The 26,894-nt window shown below is 43.7% G+C and overlaps 1 protein-coding gene across 1 annotated transcript in view; it reads left to right on the forward strand.

The window, feature by feature from the left end:
• ALOX5 (arachidonate 5-lipoxygenase) overlaps positions 1–26,894 on the forward strand; it is a 91,368-nt gene that overhangs the window by 34,584 nt on the left and 29,890 nt on the right. Inside the window, exons 8-10 of the mRNA XM_077454375.1 lie at positions 11,282–11,485; positions 17,039–17,125; positions 21,190–21,368. Of these exons, the coding sequence (XP_077310501.1) occupies positions 11,282–11,485; positions 17,039–17,125; positions 21,190–21,368 (470 nt within the window). The remainder of the gene's footprint in view (positions 1–11,281; positions 11,486–17,038; positions 17,126–21,189; positions 21,369–26,894) is intronic.

The raw sequence follows: 26,894 nt of genomic DNA on the forward strand, positions 1-26,894 counted from the left end.
TCATTTAGTAATGGTATGTAGTTGATGCGGTAAAGTCTCTTCTCAGTATTAGCCAATTTTATGCCCAAGTATTTAAGCTCCTTTCTCCACGGGAAGCACCAATCCTGTTGAATTGTTTGCGCCTCTATCTTATTGGTATTTATATTTAATATTTCGTATTTTGATCGATTTATTTTAAAGTTGGACAATTCTCCGTATTTTTCTAGTATCCTTATTAAATTAGGGACAGACCGTTTGGGGTTACATATATAAAATAATATATCGTCTGCGAAGGCTGATAATTTATGTTCCTCCTTCCCAGTTTTTACCCCCATTATGTCAGGACTATCTCGGATTGATGCGAGGGGGGGTTCCATTGACATCACGAACAGGAGGGGCGACAGGGGACACCCCTGTCTTGTCCCCCGTTCCAGTTCAAATTTAGCAGACTCCTGTCCATTAACTTTTACTCGCGCAGTGGGTTGATTATATAAAACTCTCACCCTCTGTATTGTTTTCGGGCCTATTGCCATCTTAGCCATTGTTTGAAACATAAACCCCCAGTCCACTCTGTCGAACGCCTTTTGTGCGTCCGTAGACAGAAGCAGACTGGGGGTCTCCCTCCGTTGCATCTGTTGGATCAGCAATAGGGTTCTTAAACCGTTGTCTCTCCCTTCCCGTCCTGGTACGAACCCCACCTGGTCTGGATGGACCAGGGTTTTCATCAGGACCCTTAATCGCTCCGCTAGGATCTTCGCGTATAGTTTCGTATCTGTATTAAGTAGCGAAATTGGCCTATAACTGGTGCATTGGGCTGGATCTTTCCCGTCTTTATGAATTAATGTGATTGTGGCCGATAGACCCTCACTACTCATGCTAAATTTCTCTCCCAACCCATTAAAATAATGGCATATTTTTGGTGTCAGAATTTCTCTGTATATTTTATAGTAGAGTGTTGTGAACCCGTCCGGTCCAGGAGATTTTCCCGAGGCTGATTTTGTCAAAGCCTTGTTTATTTCTTCGACCGAGATTGGTCGGTCAAGGGTCTCCCTTTCCAGCGTACTAATTTTGGGTAGTCTAATGTTTTTTAGGAAAGCAGCAATGTTCTTCTTACGAACCTCACCCTGTACCTTTTGCTCTCTGTCTGAGTAAGTCTCTTCAAAATATTTCCTAAAGGTTTCCGCGATTGCTTTAGTTGAAAATACCATATTACCATTTTTATTCATTATTTTGCCAATAAAAATTTTTGTTTTTTCTTTTTGCACTATCTTAGCTAGATATTTACCCGTTTTATCCCCCCAGAGGTAACGTTCACGGGCTCTGCTGTTGAATACCCTCCTGGTTTCTTGTTCTAGGAGATCCTTTAATTCCTCGCGGGTATTAACTAGTTTTTTGTATATTATGTCCCTTTGGGGCTGACTTTTTTTATGCTCTTGTTCTAAATTATAAATCTCCTCCGTTAATCTTTTAGTTTTCATGGCTCTCATTTTTTTTTTTTTTTTACCCTACTGCGATCAATATTCCTCTTATATAAGCTTTATGTGCTTCCCACACTATTTGACCTGCAGTTTCCGGGATATCATTCAGTGCAAAGTAGTGTTCGATTTCTTTACCAATCCTGACTCTATCCTCTTCATCATATAGCAGGTCTTCATTGATCCGCCATGTCGAGGATCTTATCTTATTACTTAAATTGTTAATTTTAATCTTGACAGGAGCATGGTCTGAGAGGGTAGTTGCTTCTATTCTAGCTTCGACCATCTGATCTAATAACCCGTGATCTATAAAAATATAGTCAATACGGAAGTATGTCGCATGTACCGGGGAGTAGAACGAATAATCTCGACTTTTTGGGTTCATAACTCGCCACGCATCTACCAGCTGGCCAGTAAATCATTTTTGCTGAATATTTCTTAGCTGATTGTTTCTCATCCTCTGTATCCCGGACGTGCTATCTACTCCCGGATTAAGGCAAAAATTAATATCCCCTAACAATATCACGTATCCCTTCTTAAACTTGGTTAACTTGATTAATATCGTCTTTAAGAACCCAATAGGGTTGGTATTAGGGGCATAGATGTTCACTATTGTACAATCCATCTCATCTAGTGTACCCTTCAGGAACAGAAACCTCCCTTCCACATCGCTCATCCTCTCTACTAATTGAAATTTCATTTTTTTTTAAAAGCCTATCGCAACCCCTCTACTCCTTGTAGAAATTGTATCACTGTAATACCAACTGGGGAAGTTCTTCGAATATAGTCTAATATTTGATGTCAGGGAGATATGTGTCTCCTGAAGAGCCACCACATCAGCCTCATATTGCTTTAACTCTGCCAAAATCTTATGCCTCTTGGTTGGGGTATTCAGTCCCTTTACGTTGTATGTTAAAAAATTTATACCGTTCATTTAACCATTAGCTTCCTAGTTCCCTGACGCCTCTCTTCTCCTACTCGGGTAATAATATTAAATTTTTCAAATGATCTACTTTTCCTCCCTATCCCTCGTCCCTCCTCCCACAATGCCCTCCCCTTCACCCTTCTACCCAACCCGTACCCCACCTCCCTCCCCTCTGCCCTTACCCCCCTCCCCCACCTCCCCCCTTCCTGCGGCCTAAACTCGGCCCTTGTTTGGTAGATGGTCGTATAGACCCTTACCATCTCCCAGACAACTTGTTCTGAGGGTCTGAGGCTCCTTGACCTACGCCTCCTCTCTCCTCTCCTATTTGGGCAGGAGAGAGGGCGCATCGCCTACGTCCCCCACCCTCCTTCCGCCATCTTCACTTGCCACCTTCTTCCTCCTCTTCCCCCCTGTTCCCCCCCAGCCGGGTTCTATATCACGTTCCTCCCGACTGTGATAGACCCGTCCTCTCTCATGCCCAGCCTGGGAGTTCCGGAATACACAGATCCAATCTCTTGCAAAAATCTGCCAGGTCTTCCGGATATCTCAGCTTCGCTGTTTGACCATTTTTAAAACCCATCAAACATGCTGGGAAGCCCCAACTATATTTCACATTTCGCGCACTCATCTCTACCAGCAGCGGCTTCAAAAGCCGTCTTCTCGCTAAAGTCGCATAAGATAGATCAGAGAAGATTTTTTTCTCGCGACCCTTATACTGTCGTGTGGTTTTTCCTCTGAGCTTTCTCCAGAGTGTTGCTTTATCCTTAAAATAGGTAAATCTTACAATAATATCTCTGGGTCTCTCTGTGTCAAATTGGCGTATTTTGCCTATTCTATGAATCCTGTCGATTTTTGGGGAATTTTCTCTCTCATCTCTCCAGTAATCGTCGAATATGCTTTCAAATATCTTTCTCAGGTCTTCTCCCTTTTCCTCCAGGACGGATCGGATCCGTAGATTTTTTCTTCTACTTTGGTTCTCCTGGTCTTCCAATTTGTACCATATCTCCCTCTGCTCTCGTCTTACTATTTCTACTTACTCCTTCATTTTGTTTGCTTCTACTCTCTCTAACAGACTTCCGAGATCCTCTCGGAGCCCACGGATATCCCCCTTGATTGCATTTTCAAGACTCAAGAGCATCTCCCGCATTTCTCCTTTTGTAGGGGGTAGGTCTATTATCCTTGACTCATCCGCTTTGCTGATGTCAATGTCACTATCAATCCCGATATCCGCTCCTAGAAGTGCGGTTGTATCCTCCTGGTGTTTACCTAGACCTTTTCTCTGCTCTTGGTCAGAGTGTTGTTTCTTGCCTGTACCTGTGTGTTTGGGGCTTCCTCCTTGCGTTAAGTATTGTTGAATAGTGGTGTCTAAACCTTTCTCTTTAGAAGACCGCGAAGTTCCGCTTTTAGCGGCTTTATTGGCTGATTTACTCATGGTGTCTTGTGCGGTCCTTTACCTCTTTCTTATTTTAACACTTTCTTTTTCTCCTTGCCCCCCCTCTCCTCCTCTCCTTTAATCAGGCCTAGTATGTCCGCTTAATAGTGGTCAGTCCATGGTTTTAAGGCTATGGTGCTCACTTTGTGCTTCGCTATAGATGTTTATAAGTAATGATTCAAAACTGTAGTTTTTCTGATGGGATTTTCTCCCTTTACTCTATCCTCGGTTAGAGTCAGGTTTTCCAGTAAGCTGGGCTCCTATGTGTTGAGACTCCTTATATATTGATGGTAGTCTAAGAAAGCTTTAATATCGTTACTATAGAGGCACCATTTACCTTTGTGTGAAAGATCTACTTAGCTGGCCCTGCCTATATTACAGCCAATATTAACATTATCGTATTACTAACTGTTTTAGGACATGCAATTCAGGACCTATATATATGCGGACCACCTGAGGCACAAAAAAAAAAAAACACCAAGAAAGAAGTATCCCTGTTTGTCGTGGTAGAGCCGACCCGGATATTCCAATATAACTTGCCAGTATTGATCCTGGCTTCTCATACACTGTAGGTTTGTCAGAACTAAATCCAGACCTGCTTAAGCGGTATTGATAGTGGGTTATTGCAGGCAGGGCCGGACTTTCAATAGGGCTTGACGGGGCTCAAGCCCATGGGCCCCGTCCAATAGGGGGCCCCGCGAGCCCCGCCAGCCCATACACGAGGCGTCCGCGCTATAACGCTATAACGTCCCTGGACGTCCTCCTCTCGTTTACTTCCCCTGATGCGTGCCGCGGGCGCGCATCGGGGAAGTACTGTGTCGACTCGGCAGTGTCCCTTGGACACAGCCAAACAGCCAATCACAGATCATGCTAAATGGCCAATCACAGCGGCCATTTAGCACTGATCTGAGTGTCCAATGGCAATGAGAGATGATATCATGAGATCATCTCTCATCGCCGGCTCTCCCCCTCACAGAGACAGCCTGTGAGGAGGGAGAGCGACGTGCATTTCACTGTGAGTAAAAAAAATAAAAAAAAACAGTGTAAAGTGCTGTCCCCAGTGCCACCTGTCCCATCTGTCCCCAGTGCCACCTGTCCCATCTGTCCCCAGTGCCACCTGTCCCATCTGTCCCCAGTGCCACCTGTCCCATCTGTCCCCAGTGCCACCTGTCCCATCTGTCCCCAGTGCCACCTGTCCCATCTGTCCCCAGTGCCATCTGTCCCATCTGTCCCCAGTGCCACCTGTCCCCAGTGCCATCTGTCCCATCTGTCCCCAGTGCCACCTGTCCCCAGTGCCATCTGTCCCCAGTGCCACCTGTCCCCAGTGCCACATATAAGTGCCATCTGTACTTAGTGCCATCTGTCATCAGTGCCACCTGTCCCCAGTGCCACTGCCATGTATAAGTGCCACCTGTCCCCAGTGCCATCTGTCCCATCTGTCCCCAGTGCCACCTGTCCCCAGTGCCATCTGTCCCCAGTGCCACCTGTCCCCAGTGCCACATATAAGTGCCATCTGTACTTAGTGCCATCTGTCATCAGTGCCACCTGTCCCCAGTGCCACTGCCATGTATAAGTGCCACCTGTCCCCAGTGCCATCTGTCCCACCTGTCCCCAGTGCCATCTGTCCCCAGTGCCACCTGTCCCCAGTGCCACATATAAGTGCCATCTGTACTTAGTGCCATCTGTCATCAGTGCCACCTGTCCCCAGTGCCACTGCCATGTATAAGTGCCACCTGTCCCCAGTGCCATCTGTCCCATCTGTCCCCAGTGCCACCTGTCCCCAGTGCCATCTGTCCCCAGTGCCACCTGTCCCCAGTGCCACGTATAAGTGCCATCTGTACTTAGTGCCATCTGTCATCAGTGCCACCTGTCCCCAGTGCCACGTATAAGTGCCATCTGTCATCAGTGCCACCTGTCCCCAGTGCCACGTATAAGTGCCATCTTTCATCAGTGCCACCTGTCCCCAGTGCCACGTATAAGTGCCATCTGTCCCCAATGCCACCTGTCCCCAGTGCCACATATAAGTGCCATCTGTCATCAGTGCCATCTGTCCCCAATGCCACCTGTCCCCAGTGCCACATATAAGTGCCATCTGTCCCCAATGCCACCTGTCCCCAGTGCCACATATAAGTGCCATCCGTCCCCAATGCCACCTGTCCCCAGTGCCACATATAAGTGCCATCCGTCATCAGTGCCACCTGTCCCCAGTGCCACGTATAAGTGCCATCTGTCATCAGTGCCATCTGTCCCCAGTGCCACGTATAAGTGCCATCTTTCATCAGTGCCACCTGTCCCCAGTGCCACGTATAAGTGCCATCTTTCCCCAATGCCACCTGTCCCCAGTGCCACATATAAGTGCCATCTGTCATCAGTGCCATCTGTCCCCAGTGCCACGTTTAAGTGCCATCCGTCATCAGTGCCACCTGTCCCCAGTGCCACTGCCATGTATAAGTGCCACCTGTCCTCAGTGCCATCTGTCCCCAGTGCCACATATAAGTTCAATGTTATTTTGTTATATTCTTGCAATTGATTTGTTATGATTGCAACCTTACAAGGTAGTTGATTCAAGTTTTTCAATATTTTTTCCAGGTAAATAAGTGTTTTATGTTCTCATTCTGACCAAGACATTTGTGCATTGCAATAAACACTTGATCACTTTGAACTTTTTTCATCATTATTTATTTATTGGAAAAAAGCTTTTCAAGCTTCAATCGGTAATCGATTATTACTTTTTTTTAGCATTTTACGCTGTCTATGGTACCAGTCACCTTTTAAAAGTAGCTTGGCACTTCAAATAACGATTGGATCGATTATATTGTTACGGCACCAGATGGCGACAAATTAATATAGAAGGTAGGGCCCGAAAGTGACTCAAGCCCAGGGGCCCCCAGCACCCTAAGTCCTGCCCTGATTGCAGGGCATTCTGATTATTTATGACAACGCAGCCCAAATGGCTTTGCTTACTTTACCACTTAATCAGAGTTTGTACGGCATTATTGCAGGATCATACACAATTAGATTATACCATGAATGAGAAACATATCTGTGAGAAAGAGTTGTTAGCAATAGAGAAAATTCACCGACATATACCTCTGGGGCTTCACAAAATGTTCACGTTTCACATCTGCGGCATGGGGCTATTATAATGCTCATCTTTACTAACAGTAAGTTGTTCTCCCGTTCACTGTAGGACATTTATATTTACTGTAAGACATTCGTATTCTCTGTAGGACACATCGGTTATTAGAAACTGACCACAGATGGCTCATGTTTGAACAGAATCAATACAGGGTTGTTTCAGGGTGTATCATGTTGAGCTTGTGTCTTAAATTATGAATGAAAAGCCTATCTGTGAGTAAGGGTCCTTGAAGAAAAAAAAAACAAAAAAAAAACAGGGGGAGTTCCCATCTCACACATTTGGAACACAACTCTTGTCTGAATAAGGCAGTTATAATGCTCCACAGGGAAACAACACCTTGTTCACCACACACTACACTACACTGGCTGGGAGCATCCCATCCCCATGCTCAGCTGTGCAGATCCCAAGCAGTTAAATCCTATCGCTTTACATATTACAATCCCGTCCTTTGTTTGTCTCAGGCAGTTGTTGTTTTTCATTCTCCACGGTATCTGTGTATTTTCCGGCGTTTCATCCAGGTTCCCTGCTAGTGCAGAGGGGGGGAGAAGGGGGACCGAGTAACCGCACGCCGGCGGTACTTCATTCGGACGGTCCGTTTCTGATGGCAGAGCGGGGGATGCAGCATAGGTGGTGTGTTAAAGCGGGGGATGTTCGTATTCGCTCCGGTCGGAGTCACACGCTTCCTCTGGTATGGACGCAGCTTCCATCTCCAGCTCCCCGCCATTCTAATGCCGCGTACACACGGTCAAACTGTATGACGTACTTAGTCTGGCGGAAAAGTATGCCAGACTGTCCGTCGGAATTTCCAAACGGGCTACTTGCCCACACACGGCACTTTTTGAGCGGACTAATACGGCGTACTAAGTCCGCCGTACTATCCGCCCTACTTTTGAAATGAACGGACTCGCCCACACACGCGGAGGAGAGTCCGCTCATTTCGAGCGCGTCTCCAGGTAGGCTGGGCCCGCGAAGGAGACGTCGCTGGCCCCGCCCCCTGGTATGGACTTAAAGGGGAACCCCAACGCCGAAAAAAATCGGCGTGGGGGTCCCCCCCAAGTCCACAACAGACCCTTGTCCGAGCACGCTACCCGGCCGGCCAGGAAAGGGGGGCGAGCGAACGCCCCCCCTCCTAAGCCGTACCAGGCCGCGTGCCCTCAACATGGGGGGGTGCCTTGGGGAAGGGGGGGCCGCGCGGCCCCCCACCCCAAAGCACCTTGTCCCCATGTTGATGAGGACAAGGGCCTCTTCCCGACAACCCTGGCCGTTGGTTGTCGGGGTCTGCGGGCGGGGGCTTATCGGAATCCGGGAGCCCCCTTTAATAAGGGGGCCCCGATACCGGCCCCCCACCCTATGTGAATGAGTATGGGGTACAATGTACCCCTACCCATTCACCTGTAAAATTAAAGTCCAAAAAAAACACAACACACGAGATAAAATACTTTATTGCACAGCTCCGGGGGTCTTCCCTCTTCGGGGGTCTTCTCGCCGGACTCCTCCGCTATCTTCTTCTAGCTCTTTTGCTAGCGGAGGAGTCCGGCTTTCTTCCTCGCTGCCGGCCTCTTCTCCCGACTTCGGGGGTCTTGTCCCCCTCTTCGGTTCTTCTGCCGGGCCACCGCGCCTTCTTATAGCTCTTTTACAGGCGGTGGCCCGGTCTTCTGTCGCCGCCGCCGCCGCCGCCGCCACCTTCCGTTCTTCTTCTTCTTCTTCTTCTTCTCCTTCTTCTCCAGGAGATGTTGACTCGACGATCTCTCCGGCCACAATGCCAGGGCCGCGCTGCGCGGCCACTTATATAGGGACAAGGGGCGGTGTCACATGGCTTTATGTCACATGGGATGGTGTCACATGGTGATCCCGCCCCCTTACGATGTCATAGTCCCCATGTGACATCAACCCATGTGACCAACGCCGGGTAGCGTGCTCGGACAAGGGTCTGTTGTGGACTTGGGGGGGACCCCCACGCCGATTTTTTCCGGCGTTGAGGTTCCCCTTTAAGTCCATACCAGGCTGCGGGGCCAGCGACGTCTCCTTTGCGGGCCCCGCCTACCTGGAGACGCGCTCGAAATGAGCGGACTTTTCTCCGGGCGGGAAAAGTCCGCTCATTTCAAAAGTACGGCGAACTGGCATACACACGGCCGGATTGTCCGCCGAAATGCGAGTACGATGGACAGAATTTCGAAAAAAACGAAATTCTTAGTACGCCGGACTGCACGCTGAAAAAGTCCGCTGAAGCTCACACACGAGCGGACTGTCCGCTGAAATGTGTTTCGGCGGACTAAGTAGGCCATACAGTCCGCTCGTGTGTACGCGGCATAACACATGAATATGCTTTGATCTAAATCATTCCATTGTAGCTCTGGCTGTATGTTTAGGGTCGTTGTCCGCCCAGTCTCAAGTCTTTTGCAGACTCTAATGCCCCATACACACGATCAGAGATTCTGTCAGAAAAAACTTGGATGTTTTTTCCGACGGAATTCCGCTCAAGCTTGCCTTGCATAAACACGGTCACACAAAAGTTCTCTGAACTTTTGACTGTCAAGAATGCGGTGACAACCCTATGACAAGCTGAAAAAAAGAAGTTCAATGCTACTGAGCATATGTCGAATTGTTTCCGAGCATGTGTGATTTTTTGAGGCTGCTTCTCTGATAAATGTTCTCCTTGCCCAGCCCTTCAGTTTAGGTGGATGGCCACATCTTCGTAGGTTTGCAGCTTTCCATTTTAGAATGATGGATTGAACAGTGCTCCGTGAGATGTTCAAAGCTTGGGATATTTTTTTATAACCTAACCCTGCTTTAAACTTCTCTGCAACTTTATCCTTGACCTGTCTGGTGTGCTCCTTGGCCTTCATGATGCTGTTTGTTCACTAAGGTTCTCTAACAAACCTATGAGGGCTTCACAGAACAGCTGTATTTATATTGAGATTAAATTACACACAGGTGGATCCTATTCACTAATTAGGTGACTTCTGAAGGAAATTGGTTTTAGATTTTAGTTATGGGTATTAGAGTAAAGGGGGCCGAATACAAATGCACGGCCACACTTTCAGACATTTATTTATATGTAAAAAAAAATTGAAAACCATTTATCATTTTCCTTCCACTTCACAATTATGTGGCACTTTATGTTGGTCTATCACAAAACATCCCAATAAAATACATTTACATTTTTGGTTGTAACATGACAAAATGTGGATAATTGCAAGGGGTATGAATACTTTTTCAAGGCACTGTATATGTAAAACAATATTAACTGTTTTGCTTGGATGTATACATAAAAAAAAAATGTTGCTCCAATCTCACTTTGACACTGTTCATATGGTTAAGTGCCTAGACCAGTGATGGCGAACCTTGGCATCCCAGATGTTTTGAAACTACATTTCCCATGATGCTTATGCACGCAGTGTGGTTCAGCATCATGGGAAATGTAGTTCCAAAACATCTGGGGTGCCAAGGTTCGCCATCACTGGCCTAGACATTTGGTCGTGGATCATTTTTGAGGCAAGGTCCAACACTAACATTGGTATATTTCAAATTAGAGAGCATGTATAGTCAAAACATTTTCTTTTTCAGTTTTAGGTAGAATAGGGAGTAGTTAAGCTCTCTGCCAGTTTATTTTTTGATATCTGTGTACCACTGGGAACATATCAGTTTACTTTCTGTCCTCTAGGAATAGAGGATAGAAGAAACCTCACAAATCTCACAAAGTGAGGAAGGAAGGAATTCCAGTCTCTATAGAAATTTGTTTCTGGAACAGGTGTTACCATTGGAAGATATACTCTTACCTTTTTTTCTGGGTACAACTAAAATTGACATGCCAATGGTCACCTCACCAGTATAAATAGGGGGCTGTCCCTAATGAGGATACAGACAACAGTAACAAAAAAAAAACTTGACAGAGGGACTAATCCTTCCCTACTCTCAAATAAAATAAAAATATGTTGCCCAGACATACACTTTAAGTCTGCTGTTACTGAAATGAATCCTTTGGCAACTAAGGTAATCAAATTAACCATACATCATTGGGTACATTTATAGCAGGGATGTAAATCTTGGGAACAGAACCAAACAGACTAAAAGAAAAATAACGTGTGATGACATGAGGATAGGTATCAGACTGGGAAGGATAATTTCACCACTCCTTTATTATATTATCCTAAAATACTCTAATTCTGTGTGAACAGATACAAGAATTATGCAAAATAAAGTTTCTTTGAAATAAATGTATTAGCCCTACTAATAAACAAATCTGAAGCACAGTCAAAGTAATGTTCAGGTAATCTACAGCACATTCATCATAATATATTAACATTCCAATTGTGTTTTATGTTCTACAGCTTAACCAAACGCCTGGACCTGAAAATCCAATCTTTTTGCCATCAGATGCAGAGCATGATTGGCTGTTAGCCAAGATATGGGTCAGGTCATCAGATTTCCATGTCCATCAAACAGTGTCCCATCTCCTGAGGTCTCATCTCCTAACAGAAGTTTTTGCCATTGCAATGTATCGGCAGCTACCAGCTGTTCACCCTATTTTTAAGGTAACACAGTTCAAAATACTCCTATATATACTTTTTTTTTAAATGTGTGTATATGTATACAATATATGTAAGACCTAAGCTGCAATTTAACCAATTTCTGCCAGCGCTTCATTTGTAACCCTTTTATTATGATGTTTTGAAGAAAAGGTGATTGCTGATCAGGCTGAATTAGCAGGTCAGCTAAAGGAGTCATTGGACAAGCTGGTCCACTACCAAGGTCCTTTTAAATGACTGGTTCAATCTAAACTACTCAACCAAAACTTTCAATATGTAAGAGTGTATTTGGGCAGTGCAGTATAGTGCAGCTGTCAGGTCTTTATTTGCAATGCTTGGAACACAGATGGGGTACATTTGCCTATTCATAACGTTGCTCCACTTCAATGGTAGAATTCCACTTCCACCATTGGAATAGGTGTAAATCACCATCCCAACATTACAGTATGTCATAACATTATGATCAGCCACCAAAACCTGTTGAGGCATGGACTCCATTAGACCTCTAAAGGTATGTTGTGGTATCTGGCAGCAAGCCATCAGTAGCAGATCCTTTAAGCCCTGTAAGTTACAAGGCGGGACATCCATGGATCAACACCTCAAACCCGTTGTTGTGTCCCTTAAACCATTCTTAAATTCATCATACCAGGTCACCTTCTTCCATTGATCTGTGGGCTAGTTCTGATGCTCATGTGCCCATTGTAGGCTCTTTAAGCTGTGGACACAGGTCAGCATGGACCTCCTGACTGGTCAGCGGTTATACACATACACAACAAACTGCAATACACTATATGTTGTGACACCTTTCTATCAGAACCAGCATTCTTTTTTTCAGCAATCTGGGCTGTAGTAGCTCTTCTACTTGATCAGACTACACAGGCCAGCCTTTGCTCACCACATGTATCAGTGAGCCTTGGCTGCCCATGACCCTGTCACTGGTTTGCAGGTTTGCTGTCCTTGGACCACTTTTGGAAGGTTCTGACCACTGAACACCAGGAACATCCCATTGCAGTTTTGAAGTTGCTCTGACCCAATATCTAACCGTTCCAATTGGGTCCTTGTCAAAGTTGTTCAAATTTTTAAAGTGGTTGTAAACCCTTACAAACCACTTTGGCCTACAGGTAAGCCTAGATTAAGGCTTACCTGTAGGTCCAAGAAATATCTCATAAACCTACACAGTTTAGGAGGTATTTACAAAAAGACAGGCACCGCTGTCTACGGCGCAGGCGCACTGAGCAGGCCGCAGATCACGGCGATATGCCGCTTGTGTCGGCTCCCGTGTACATGCGCAGGAGTAACATCATCGCGGCTCCGGCGAATCACAGCGCCGGAGCAGCGAGACCCGGAAGTCACTCCGGGATACATGGACCGCTTCAGGTGCTTCGTTCTCAGGTAAGTTATTCATAATGAGCTAGTATGCTATGTATACTAGATCATTATGCCTTTGCCTTACAGGTTGCATTTAAAGCGAGAGTCTGCCGGGAGTCTGCCGGGAGTCCGCCGGGAGTCCACCGTTTTTTTTTTTAAAAGCCAGTAGCTACAAATACTGCAGCTGCTGACTTTTAAAATAATGACACTTACCCACCCAGCGTGCCTGCGATGTCGGCACCCGAAGCCGATCTCTCGATCATCTCTCGGGTGCTGCCGCCGCCATCTTGGGTATGGGAATCAGGAAGTGGAGCCTTTCGGCTTCATTTCCCGGTTCCCTACTGCGCATTTGCGAGTCGTGCTGCGCAATAAGTCCCCGCTGTCTCTGGGATCCGTGTGTTTCCCAGCAGGCAGCGGGGGACCTTCGGAAAGGGGCATAGATTCTGCGGAAAGGGGTGTAGCTTCTGCAGAATCTACGCCGGAAGTGGGTGCAGGTACCTGCACCCCCCCCCCCTGAAAGGTGCCAATTGTGGCACCGGAGGGGGGGAGGGTTCCAATGAGCGGAAGGTCCACTTTAGGGTGGACCTCCGCTTTAAAAAAAAAAAAAGTGCCTTTACTTCCTCTTTAAGCTTGCCCATTTTTTCTGCTTTCAACACATCAAATTCAGAGACAGCATATTCACTTGCTGCCTAATATATCCCATCCACTTTCAGGCGCCAGTGGAACAGGATAATCAATATTATTCTTTTTAACTCTCAGTGGTCATAATGTTATGGCTTATTGGTGTATATCCCAGTAAGAGATTACATTCTCCCATGTCATTTAGACCTTAGGTTTGCCATTAAAGGCCCAATCTTATGGCTCAATGTGATGTTCTGACAAGGATAAGGCCATTTAGGGGTACCCTTAAGATATAATAGAGCACACTTTTTCTTTTCGAAGCACAAGATATTGCTTACAGGGCATTAACATCTTGTTGGAAGGTATTAAGTGCTCTGCTTCACAATGTTGGGTAATTCACAACAGAAGCAATGGTACTTTATGTTGCTATGTACAATGGACATTTTTTTTGTTTGTGCCCCTCATTTTTGGCTAGCTGTCTATCTATGGCTAGGTAATTTTTCTTCATAACCCTCTGTTACTGTCCAGGGTTCTTCTGCAAAGTCACAATCTTCATGTTTTTTTTTTTTTAGTTTTGGAAGAAATTCAAAAGAATGGTTTATTCTGTTAAAATACAAACACAGCAGCTAGAACAATAGCCAATGATCCACTTTCACTAGATAAATGCATGAAACAAAGTACAATCATAATATGGGGCACAATCAGCTGGCAGCAAGACAAATGCAAAATGGTTTTATTCCAAGGAACCTGTGGTTATATAAATGTGTACTTTGTGTTTATCGCAAATGTGGTTTCCAGGCAACATTGAATATATTCATGTTCAGCAAGGGAGATTTACATACTGAGCTCTTATTTTATTCTCAGGCTGTTGCTAAATGTAGTGTTTTCTAATAAACATTAGCTTCCAGATAGTATACTTTTAGGAGATCACATATTTTGTAAAGGAGACCCCAGAGAGAAAATGGAACTTCAGTTTAATTGGATTTTTATTCTGGAATACAAAGACTCATAATGTTTCGTCATTGCATTACATGCAGTGGTGTGCTAATCTCACTCAAGCTTAAGTTTGAAGCTGCTGGGTCTATTGATCCTGACTTAACCACTTGCTTACTGGGCACTTAAACACCCTTCCTGCCCAGACCAATTTTCAGCTTTCGGTGCTCTCACACTTTGAATGACAATAACTCAGTCATGCAACACTGTACCCAAATTAATTTTTTGTCCTTTTTTCCCACAAATAGAGCTTTCTTTTGGTAGTATTTGATCACCTCTGGTGTTTTTTTATTTTGCGCTATAAATGAAAAAAGACCGAAAATTTAGAAAAAAAACGCATATTTCTTTGTTTCTGTGACAAAATTATTCAAATTATTAATTTTTCTTCATACATTTTGGCCACAATTTATACTGCTACATATCTTTGGTAAAAATAACCCAAATTAGTGGATATTATTTGGTCTTTGTGAAAGTTAGAGAGTCTACAAGCTGTGGTGCGAATCATACAAAATTGATCACATCTGATGTACTGGTGGCCTATCTCAATTCTTGTGACCCGAACAAGCCACGAAAGTACAAATACCCCCCAATGACCCCTTTTTGGAAAGTAGACATTCCAAGGTATTTAGTAAGAGGCATGGTGAGCTTTTTGATGTTGTCATTTTTTTCCCAGAATTCTTTGCAAAATTAAGATTTTTAATTTTTTTTATTTTTTTCCACAAAATTCTCATTGTAATAGGTTATTCTCTCACATGGCATGTGTATACCACAAATGACACCCCCAAACAAAATTCTGCTACTCCTCCTGAGTATTACAATACCACATGTGTGGGACTTTTTCACAGCCTGGCCACATAGAGAGGCCCAACATGCAGGGAGCGCCATCACGTGTTCTAGGAGCATAAATTACACATCTAACTTGTTGACTACCTATTACACTTTTGAAGGCCCTGGAGCACCAGGACAATCACACGTGACACTGATGACAGATGGCACTGATGCGTGGCAATGATGACACTTATACGTGGCACTGATGACAGGTGGCACTGATGACAGATGGCACTAATATGTGGCACTGATGACAGATGGCACTTATACGTGGCACTGATGACACGTAGCACTAATACATGGCACTGATGACAGATGGCACTAATATGTGGCACTGATGACAGATGGCACTAATACGTGGCACCGATGACAGATGGCACTAATATGTGGCACCGATGATGCATGACACTGATGACAGATGGCACTGATAAGGGGCATTGATGACACGTGACACTGACAACAGATGGCACGTGACACTGACAGTTGGCACTGATGACAAATGGCACTAATACGTGGCACTGATGACAGATGGCACTATGTGGCACTGATGACACGTGGCACTGATGACAGATGCCACTTATACGTGGCACTGGGGACAGATAGCACTAACAGGTGGCACTGGGGGCAGGTAGCACTGGGGCGGATGGCACTGGGGGAGGATGGCACTGGGGGAGCATGGCACTGGGGAAGGATGGCACTGGGGCGGATGGCACTTTTTTTTACTTTTTTTCCCACTTGCAGCTGTTCATCTCTCCCCTCTCACACGCTGTCTGTGTGAGGAGGGAGAGCGGCGCTGAGAGATGATCTCATATGTTTACATATGAGATCATCTCACATTGGACACGCTGATCGTGCTGTAAACGGCCGCTGTGATTGGCCGTTTACAGCGATCTGTGTTTGCCTGTCTCTCCGGGGGACACGGCAAACACAAAACATCCCCGATGTGCGCCCGCGGCGGCGCGCATTGCAGAAGTAAACACAAGGACGTCCAGGGACGGCCTCCCGGACAAAAGCGCCCGATCTAAAGCCGTCATTCGGCTATAGGGCGGGCGGGAACTGGTTAAAGTGATTGTAAATTGCAGCACCGATCCTCCTCTTCTTAAATCCTCCACTGGAGCTTCTGGCTCCTCCCCCCTCGCTTGCTATGGGGGCACTTGTGCAGGTCCATAGACATGCAGAGCACAGCTTGGCCCTTTCCCCAACTATATCCTCACTATGACTGACAACATTGGGAGCCAATGGCATTCTAAAGTAAAGAATACAGAAATACAGAATAGTGCATAATGTTATGCAATGGTGTAGATTTACTAAAGGCAAATAGACTGCGCACTCTGAGAGAGCAGTTGCACTCATTTTCCCCAGGGGCATAGTAAATGTGGTAAAGGGATACTGATTTCCATCATCCAATCATGTGCAAGCAAAACATTTTATTTTATTTTACCTGTGCCTGATTGTTTAATTAGTAAATTGGGCATTGTTTAAAGAGTAAAACTTTACCACATTTAGCATTATTATTACTTTGCATTCTTGATTTATGGCACTAAAACTTCTAATATTAAAATACCATATCTCATTTTGAAAGATAAAAAAAGTATACAGTATTCTGTAACAAACACTTCAACTGTTTTTTTTGTGTGGTAACAAATATCACATTATCTTGTTTTTCATCATTCTCTCTTTGTTTGCTTGCATAAAGATTAAGAATAAATTGGCACACAATTCTAATGCTGTATCAAATGTAAATTTCAGCTGCTGATACCTCACGTGAGATTCACTATAGCAATCAACACAAAGGCACGGGAACAGCTCATTTGTGAATGTGGTCTCTTTGACAAGGTAAGGCACTTTTTTTCATTTTATTCACTAAACTTGTTCACTCAAAAGTAATAAAATACCTCTATTATTATGGTTGCAAGAGAAAATCCCTAAATTTATATTTAACCTTCAATTTTTAAGCACTTTCAGCAGCTGATCTAATCATTTACTGAGTATGCAGCTTCTTCATCTTTTAATCCTTGCCAGTGTGTTCCAAATTAGGCTGGTGCCATGACTGCCGCACCAGGTTTCCTGTTTCTGGGTGGCTCCTTTCTCTTGCAGCATCCCATGGAGCCTCCCTTGCATGCAGGGACCAGGGTTGAGTCTCCCTACACGGTACATCATAATAAACTCTCAGATGAATGTTAGTCTTTTCCAAGATCTCTGCTGTGCTACACACTGGGCTGCAGAAAAATGACCCCGGATCTGTATGTCAGTGATTGGCTGGTTAATGTTCACATGACTCCCCAGCCCCTACCCAAAAAAGTAACACAACTGCACCAAGGGTGGATTGTGCGCTAGGTAAGACATAGAGATTTTGTATTTTTACTGATTCTTGAAAACAGGTTTATAGAACAGTGCTCTGTTTAGAGTCAACCTCTCTGAAAACTTTGTTCTTTCTTATGTAGATTGTGGGTGAAGCTTAACATGCCCAATTGGGGGACTCACTCATAGTGCTCGCTAATGCCTGTATCTACAGGCGGAGGCTGCTGACATGTGAAATCATTGTTAAAGCAGGGTCTGCCAACCGCTTCAAAAATTAAAAGCCAGCAGCTGCACATACTGCAGCTGCTGACTTTTAATCGGATACTTACCTGCCGTGGAGTCCAGCGATGTCAGCACTGCAGCTGTTGTTTTCATCAGCTGTCGGGCGCATGCCGGCTCCATTGCGAGTAAGGGAACCTGGCAGTGAAGCCTTACCGCTTCACGCCGGGAACCCTACTGTGCATGCGTGAGGCTCCGCTCCTCTCTCCTACTGGCCCGGTGTTCTATCGATATGTGCCCTCTGTCAGAAAGTGCCAGCGCACATCAGAGGAGGCATGGTTTGACGGGAGAGAGAATGTCATGGACACTATTAAAAGCTATTCACAGAGTGGAGGAACACCGTGGTTCTCAGTGTTTTGACAGGTACGCACTCCAACTTCCGGCTTTGTTTGCTGTGGTGAACTGAGCCTGAAGTTCAGCCACTTCTTCTTCCCCTGCAGCCTTCTGGGACACTTCACAGGTCCCAGAAGACTGCGTCCCATTCACAGGTCCCAGAAGACTGCATCCCATTTACAAAGCACGATGTGCTTCACACATGCGCAGTAGCAAACTGTAGTCAGGATGGCAGTGCCAGCACCCAATAGCCAATTGGGAAATTGGTTTGGGTGAGGACACCGCTGGATGCCTGGACCGGTAAGTGCCCTAATATTATAATATAATAAAAGTCAGCAGCTACAGTACATTTTTTGGGAGGTGGGAGGGAGGCTGGGGCTCCTCTTTAAGTCTAAAAAGGTTTTATCCCTGTTAATATTTTTGTTTGGGAGCTCTGAGATGTCTCCTCAAGTTTCTCGAACTTTGAAGTTTTATTCCCAGAGATCTTCTATAGAATCACTATACATTCTGTATATTTAGCTCTTTGTTCATAAAAAGCTTTAGTTTCTGTGATGTAGGAGACATCTTCTCTAAATTCAAGTGTAACAAAGCCTGTGAAACCTATTTTCCACAACATTAGCATATCTATTATATCTCGTACCATCTCTGGACATGTATAAGTGATCTAATATTTACTCAGTCCAAGATCAGAAGGTCACATCATTCTGATGTTTAGTAAATGACTCATGGTAGTTTGATGACTGTGCTTGGGTTTAAGCAGACATATCCTGAAAGATGACTGGGCTTCTGGTGTCTTGGTTTATCTTTAAGCAGAAAAGGGCTGCCTCCAGGCAAGCCTACTATCTGAGTGTGTGCATTTCTGTATACTGTCCCACAGTTGGAAAACTCAGATAGTTTAGTTAGGGACCATGCTCATTAGAGGTGCCTTGATGTGGCAGTGTGGCTTTCACTTGTAGTTGCAAACATAATGTATGTAATATTATTTGTGACATATGTAGCATTGTTTTAATTGTTTTATACTTTTTAATTATTCAAATTTGTTTTATGACAAATACTATGAGGCTTTCTTCTTTTTTGAGTTGGTCTTTGGTTTGAAGTGGAATGTCTCATTGCCTGCTGTAAATATTTGTATATCTATCAGATACACACCTGTAGGTTTTATTAGCCCTCATAATGAGGGCCTCATTTAAATGGTAAGCGTACACCCATTGAAGATTCATGGTTACCGCCCCGTGTGTACCTTTCTGGATTCACATTTCTCCTTGGAGTTTTAAATCCAACACTGGTCACAGATAACTTTGCATGGTTCACAAGTGAACGCAAACTTATATGAACTTGATTTTTATTGATATTAATTGTTTTATTGATTGATTGTGAACATCATTTGTACTTTTTTACATCCATCGTTCACAGATAAGTTCACATGGATCATGAGTGAATATGAGAAAAAGAAAAGGTGTGATTTGAGACCATATCAGTGCCCATTCAAAATTCTAATCAATCAAGTAATATGTGGCACCTCTTGGCACCGAGCGACCACATATTTGCATGCAATAGCCCCGAGAGTGCTGTGCCTAGAGCGTGTGCTTTGCACACTCCTGACACAGTAACCAGCGGCTTTTTGGTTTATGTGTCTCGTGGCCATAAGCCCCGTCCTGCCTCCTGGCATAGCAAACCCCTAAAGGTCTGGCGGCAGCCAGTGCCAAGAGGTTAAAATTCCTGCCACCCATTACACACTTGATGGTCATGCGCCAATATGAATTTATCTGAATATGATGTTCTTTATTTATGTTTATTGTTGTTTAGTGATTGGCTGTGCATATTAATCACATTGATTATTGTTTTTTAATTGTACTTTGAGTGTGTATTGATTGCAACTTTTGTTTGTATTTTTGGTCAGTTTGCACCTTATTAGAGTTTATTTGTTTGGTGACTCATGAAATTTGACACATTTATATGTTAATTCTAATATTTTAGCGCAGCACATTTCATACACATTGGTAAGTAATGTTTACTCAGACCAAGATCAGAAGGTCATGTCATACTGAGGTCTCCGTCATATATGTAACCCCTGCTTGTCAGCAGGTAATGTGATTTGAGCCGAACATGCACGGCTCAGACCACATTTGTGGCCCCTTCTCTGTACCGCGGCGCATGTGCTGGAGTGAGGTCACCTATGGCCTGGCCATTCAAGCAGCTGAAGATAAGCAACCCAGAAGAAAGACTGGGTGAAGATGGTAGCAGCTAGAGACCAGCAAGTGTCTTGACAACGCAGCCCTACAGGGCTCTGTCTGCAGGTAAGTCTGTCATAATGGACTAGTATGCAGTGCATAATAGTCCATTATGACCTAAACCTGCATGGGGGACAATTTTTTTAAATAATGAACAAGACTTTACTACCACGTAAAGCAGACACATCCTGGAAATCTTCAGGTGATGACTTCAGAAGGTGATGACTAGGCCTCTGGTGTGTTGTTATATCTTTAAATAGGAAAGGAATGCCTTCAGGGGAGCCTACTCTCTGTTTGTTCATTGCTATATACTCTACGTCCCACAGTTGGGAAACTCAGATAGAGTTAGGGACCACACTCATTAGAGGTACCTTGATGTGGCAGCATGGCATCCTCATGTATTTGCCAACGTATGTAACAAAAACCTATGTTTTTAACCTAAGTAGAAATAGATTGATTAGGGTTTTTTACATGCTAGCTTAAAAGTGCCTGTGGACCACTTTGTATTGCACTATTAGGGAAATTTCCCTGTCCTAGAAAAGGGAATAAATATATTTATTCAAAACTAAAAAAAAAAAAAAAAAATAGAATTTAGACATTACAAATCATGAGGTAAATAGTCAAAATATAATCAAAAAGATACAAAGAACCTCCTTTTAGGGTCCATGCTGACAGGTTGGAAAAAATTGCTCTTTCTATGAATTCCATGGCTTCTCACAATGGCCCTTTGCCTTCTTATATTTCCTTATATCACAGGCCAATGCTACAGGAGGTGGTGGACATGTCGAGCTGTTACTGCGAGCCATGGAGGAATTCACGTATGATTCTCTTTGTTTTCCACATGCAATAAAGATGAGAGGAATGGAAAACAGGGAAGAAATCCCATATTATTTCTTCAGAGATGATGGAATGAAGGTCTGGGAGGCCACATCAAAGTAAGAAAACTTAAACCTACTATCACTTTTTAGCAGGGGGTGAAGGGGGTGGGCATGGGCATCCCACAATAGCACAGCAGGGGAGATCACTGTACTAACATTGCATGGTTAGGGCAGTGGCTGTCAGTTTCTTTTTCATTCAGCCTTACTGGTGTGTACCAGGCTTTAGCAACTGTCACACAGAGAGCAAGGGTCCCTGCTGGCAGGGGACAGGCTTTTATATTGCAGCTGCAGCTACTTTCTAATGAAAATGAACTAAAATGAACTATTGGACTTTGCACACATTTACTTTTGAGCTGCCTGGAATGCATTTATTACTTATGATTATTATTATTATTACTTATTTAAACTGAAAGTTTAAGACTAATATCTTATATCTATAGCTAGCCTAGGAAATAGCTGGAGACAGACTGGGACGTCTTGCTAGCCCCAAGTGATCTTGGGTAGTAAACTATTTCTTGTGTATTGTGGCTATCAAGCTCTTATTATGAGCAGAGAAGGGTTTGCAATAGCTGGAGAAATATACATATAGGGGGTTATTTATGAAAGCCAAATCCACTTTGCACTACAAGTGCAAACTACAAGTGCACAGTGCACTTGAAATTACACTGAAAGTGCACCTGGAAGTACAGTCGCTGTAAATCTGAGGGGTAGATCTGAAATGAGGGGAAGCTCTGCTGATTTTATTATCCAATCATATGCCAGCTAAAATGCTGTTTTGGATTTTCCTTGCATGTCCCCCTCAGATCTACAGCAACTACACTTCCAAGTGTACTTTAAGTGCAATTTCAAGTGCACTTTACACTTGTAGTTTGCACTTGTAGAGAATAATGGATTTGCCTTTCTTAAATAACCCCCATAGTGTTGCTTTCTTTAAAAAATATGTAAGTGGAAGTATTCACTATTTTTTTTTTTTTTACTAGTATGCCTAACACATTGGGGGTTATTTACTAAAGGAAAATCCACTTTGCGCTGCAAGTGCACTTGAAAATACACTGAAAGTGCACTTGGAAGTAAAGTCTCTGTAGATCCGAGGGGGACCGGCAAGGAAAATAAAAGACAGCATTTTAGCTTGCACATGGATGATAAAATCAGCAGAGCTTCCACTCATTTCAGATCTTCCCCTTAGATTTAGAGCGACTGCACTTCCAAGTGCACTTTCATGGAAATGCTTTATTTGCGCTTCATCTTTTAGGGCATTTTGACATGCGTTTTTGAGCATTTTTCTGCTCAAATGTAATAATAAATATAAATAAATAATAATATTTATTAAATAAACAATGAATAAAGTACATAAATAAATAAAAATCATAAATAAATAATACATAAATAATAATAAAAATAAATAAAATAACCCTAACCTCAACTTCTAACCCTAACCCCTAACCTAACAGAATACATAAATAAATAATAACAATAATAATAATATTATTATTAATAATAATAATAATAATAATAATAATAATAATAATAATAATGAATGAATAAATAATAATAATAATAATAATAATAATAATAATAACAACAAATCAAATAAATAAATTAACCCATATAATAATAAATAAAAGTGGATGAAAGCTGAAAAACATAGCAACAAATGATAAAATAGATGATATTTTTCTCTATTGGCTAATAAAAAAACTCCAAAGTTCAAAAATGCTTTAAAAAACACTGTACAAAAACTCCCATAGAATCACCTGGAAAAATTACCCAAAAAACTTAAATCCACTTTTAATCCACAAAAAAATGAAAAAACATTTCATTTATGATGCAAAAATATGATAGTGATAGTGATATTATACTATTCTATAGTATGATACTTAATAATACTATTGAACACATTTTAATGTAACTTTTGTATGATAAACGGATAGTTTTTTACATTGTTTGTTGATTCTTTTTCCACAAAATATGTGTAGCATCTTTAAAGTCCCATATTCTGCTCCATTCCTATATTCCTATTCCCACAGTTGATCCAGAAGAAGGCAAAAACTCCAGCAAAGCCTGATCCAATTTTCTCCAACAGGGGAAAACATTCCTTCCTGATTCCCGAGAGGCAATCCGATATTCTCTGGATCAACTTTACTTATAAATGTTAATATCCAGTTATATTATGTACATTTAGGAAATAATGCAGGCCTTTTTTTAAGCAATCTACTGAGCTTGCCACAACCAGCTCTTGAGGGAGCCTATTCCACATTTTCACAGCTCTTACTATGAAAAAACCTTTCCATAATTGGAGATTAAATCTCTTTTCCGCCAGATGTAAAAAGTGCCCCCTTGTGCTCTGTGATGACCTTAAAGTGAATAACTCAACACTAAGTTCACTATATGGACCACCTATGCATTTATACATGTTGATCATATCCCCCTCAATCTCCTCTTCTCAAGAGAGAATAAATTCAGTTCCTCTAATTTTTACTCATAGCTGAGTTCCTCCATCTCCTCCAACCAAAGTGGTCCCTGATCATGTGGCCACTATGCCAGCTATGACTTAGTGGTTGTATGCAAGCTAGAGGCTTCATTGAAATTAAACTCATAGAGCTATTGGCAGGTTAACCAATGCTTGCTGACGCGGTTATATTTTGTAGGAGTATGTACAATAGGTATGTAGGATTAAAGGGTTTTTAGCTGATCACTGTAAATTTATTTAAACTTCTGCATTTTAGCAATGCTATTGCAGTTCTTCCTGTTTCTATTACATCTAATCTCTACTGCCCTGAAGCAAGTGCACGCAACCTTATTTGTAACACATTCACAGCAGATGTTGTTATTTTCCACAGCTCTTTGCATCATGTTTCTATTGTAACAACTGGATTTTAGAAGATTACAAGTTGTTAAAGCCGAGTTTCACCCGTTTTTGTGTCACAAATTTACTTGTCAGGAATAGTTATCCTATACAATTGTTAGAGATCTATTGATTTCTTCCTAAGCTTGGCCTTGTTGCACTTTTCTCTTCTACCACTAGGTGGTCGGGTACTTGGTGGTACTAGATATGAGAAGGACAACTCAAGGTCAGCTTCTGGGTATATGGGGGTATCTCAGCCTATGGGCGGGGGTTTTCTTCAAACCCTTGGTCTGCTGGGAGCACCTATATATTTGGGTGGAGTCAGGTGATCTATGTTCTGTGCCACCTGGATGGCTGTCTGGGTGGACATGTGTCATGTTGCCCCAGGCTGATAGGCAAGAGATTGGGCCTATCCCATGGGCATCTGGCTGCTAGGTTGTCTGACGGCCTATCCAAAAGCAAGAGAGAGCAGCACAGGGTTGGGATTGCGGCTTGCAGTCCAACCAGAAGTGACGGTTCTGCTAGCCAGAGAACAGTGGTAGGAGGTAGAGGGGAAGCTGTTGCCACTAACGGACCAACCACTTTATTACCAGGGACCACAGTGAGTAAGTACTAGAGCAGTATTCTCACAGAAAGCTGTAGAGAAGTATCGGGTGTGCCAGGTTAGAGACCCAGCAGACAGGCAAGAGTAACGCTTAAAGAAGATACCACTGTGAAGATTGGAGGAGATTCAGGGGATTCAAGGGATTCAGTGGCAGTGAATCAGTCGGTCTAGAGAGAGACCCGGAGGTCAGTGGGCTGAAGAACTAAAAAGAGAAGTTGTAGTGAAGCTGAAAGAACTGTTATGTTTGTGTTAGGAACTGTTTAGGACTGTTGCCATAGGGGACAGCATTCCTGCACGTGCAGATGTGGCGTCTTGCTGGGGCCTTTTCCTGCACGGCTATCCTCCTATTGAAGTCTTGATGTTTGCTAATTCAACTTTCAACTACTCAAGGGTGTCCTGGCCATAACCCTCTTGCCCCCATACAAGTTTGTAAGAGAAATAAACATCTCTTTAGCATTCAAGAAGTGTCTGACATCCAATAACTTTCATCTTGCACCCACTATGCCTCACAACCCACCACATACAGAAGGATGTCAGCTATCTCTAGTCCAGGAGGTTCTCATTAGACTGAAGGAAGCTGGAGATCTTGCTATAGTTAAAAGTCAGCAGCTACAAAAATTGTAGCTCCTGACTTTTAATAAACACACACTTACCTGTGCCACGGTCCAGCGATGCGGCTGCCTCGCTCCTCTCCCTCTCGCTCCTCTCCAACATCACTACTGTGGGCACCCAGCTGTGACAGTTTGCGTCTTCACAACCGGGTGTGCACTGCACGTTCTGAGTGGCCGGGCAGTCTTCTGGGATCTGTGACATGTCCGAGAAGATTGCTGAGAGGGAGGGGGAGAAGAGAAGTTGCCTAGGCGGCCCAGAAGTGGGAGCTGGGTACCTGTGAAAATGAGGTATGTCAGGGGGTCAGGATACCTTAAAGCAGAAATTCTACTTTTGGGTGGAACTCCACTTTAAGACCCCTTTCACACTGGGGCGCTTTGCAGGTGCTACAGAGTTAAAAATAGTGCCTGCAAAGCACCCTGAAAGAGCCACTGCTGTCTCTCTAATGTGAAAGCCCCGGGGGCTTTTACACTGGAGTGGTGCGCTGGCGCGATGCTAAAAAAAGTCCTGCTAGCAGCATCTTTGCAGCTCCTAAACTGCTCCTGCCCATTGAAATCAATGGGGCAGCACAGCTATACTGCTGGCATAGTCCTGCTGCAACAGCAGTTTGCAGTGGTTTTTACCCTTTCTCAGCCACTAGCGGGGGGTAAAAGCACCCCGATAATGGCCGAATAGCCACACGAAATTGCCGGAAAAGTGCCACTAAAAATAGCAGTGCTTTACCGCAGACGCACCCACCACCCCAGTGTGAAAGGGGCCTAACGCTGCCAGGGTAGGTAGAAAGGTGCAAGGTTTGCCATTTACCCTGAAATCAACTTGTGATTTTTTTACTATGCGATGTCAAGACCTGCTAGCCATAACACTTTGACTTACAACAGTTGTGTATTTCCACTTTTGCAGCCAGATTGGTATAATATTTATGTTATATTTCTTACATGTTCTTCTTTATTTGTTGTGAACTAGATTTGAATACTGCCTGTCTTAACAACGAGTTAATAATCTCAGGGCTTGGATTCTGCATTGTGTGTTAATGGGAGGTAACTCGGCTGCTCACTACTTTGCCCCTCCATACGTTTAAATTGTTTAGTTTAGCAGAAGACAGTGGCCAGGACTGACACCATTCAGTGCACAAAAACGGAAAATTGTATCCTACTTACCGTAATTTTCTTTTTCTGGTGCTTATCCATACCAGCATACATAGGATAGTAGCTCTGCCTACTTCCGCCCACAAGACAATACATAGCTATAAAAAGTTACCACCCACACAACAGCCCATTCCCTGTACATCGCTACGAATGAACTGGGTGGACTCAGGTTGCTGCCATGCAAAGGCATCAGGAACAGAAAATTACAGTAAATATGATACAAATTTCTGTTTTCCTGGTGCCTCTTTGGCAGTATACATGTGATAGACCAACTAATTCAGGGTAGGAAGCTTCAGAAAATCCTATCATAAGAAGGTGAGTAAGCTACTGGCTTCCTGCCAAAGACAGGTGTAGTGAGGACTACTAAGCCCATCAGTAGT

Source organism: Lithobates pipiens, unplaced genomic scaffold (assembly GCF_037356315.1).
Source record: "Lithobates pipiens isolate NorthernLeopardFrog02 unplaced genomic scaffold, aLitPip1_a1.2 Scaffold_25, whole genome shotgun sequence".
In the NCBI taxonomy this organism is placed as follows: Eukaryota; Metazoa; Chordata; class Amphibia; order Anura; family Ranidae; genus Lithobates; species Lithobates pipiens.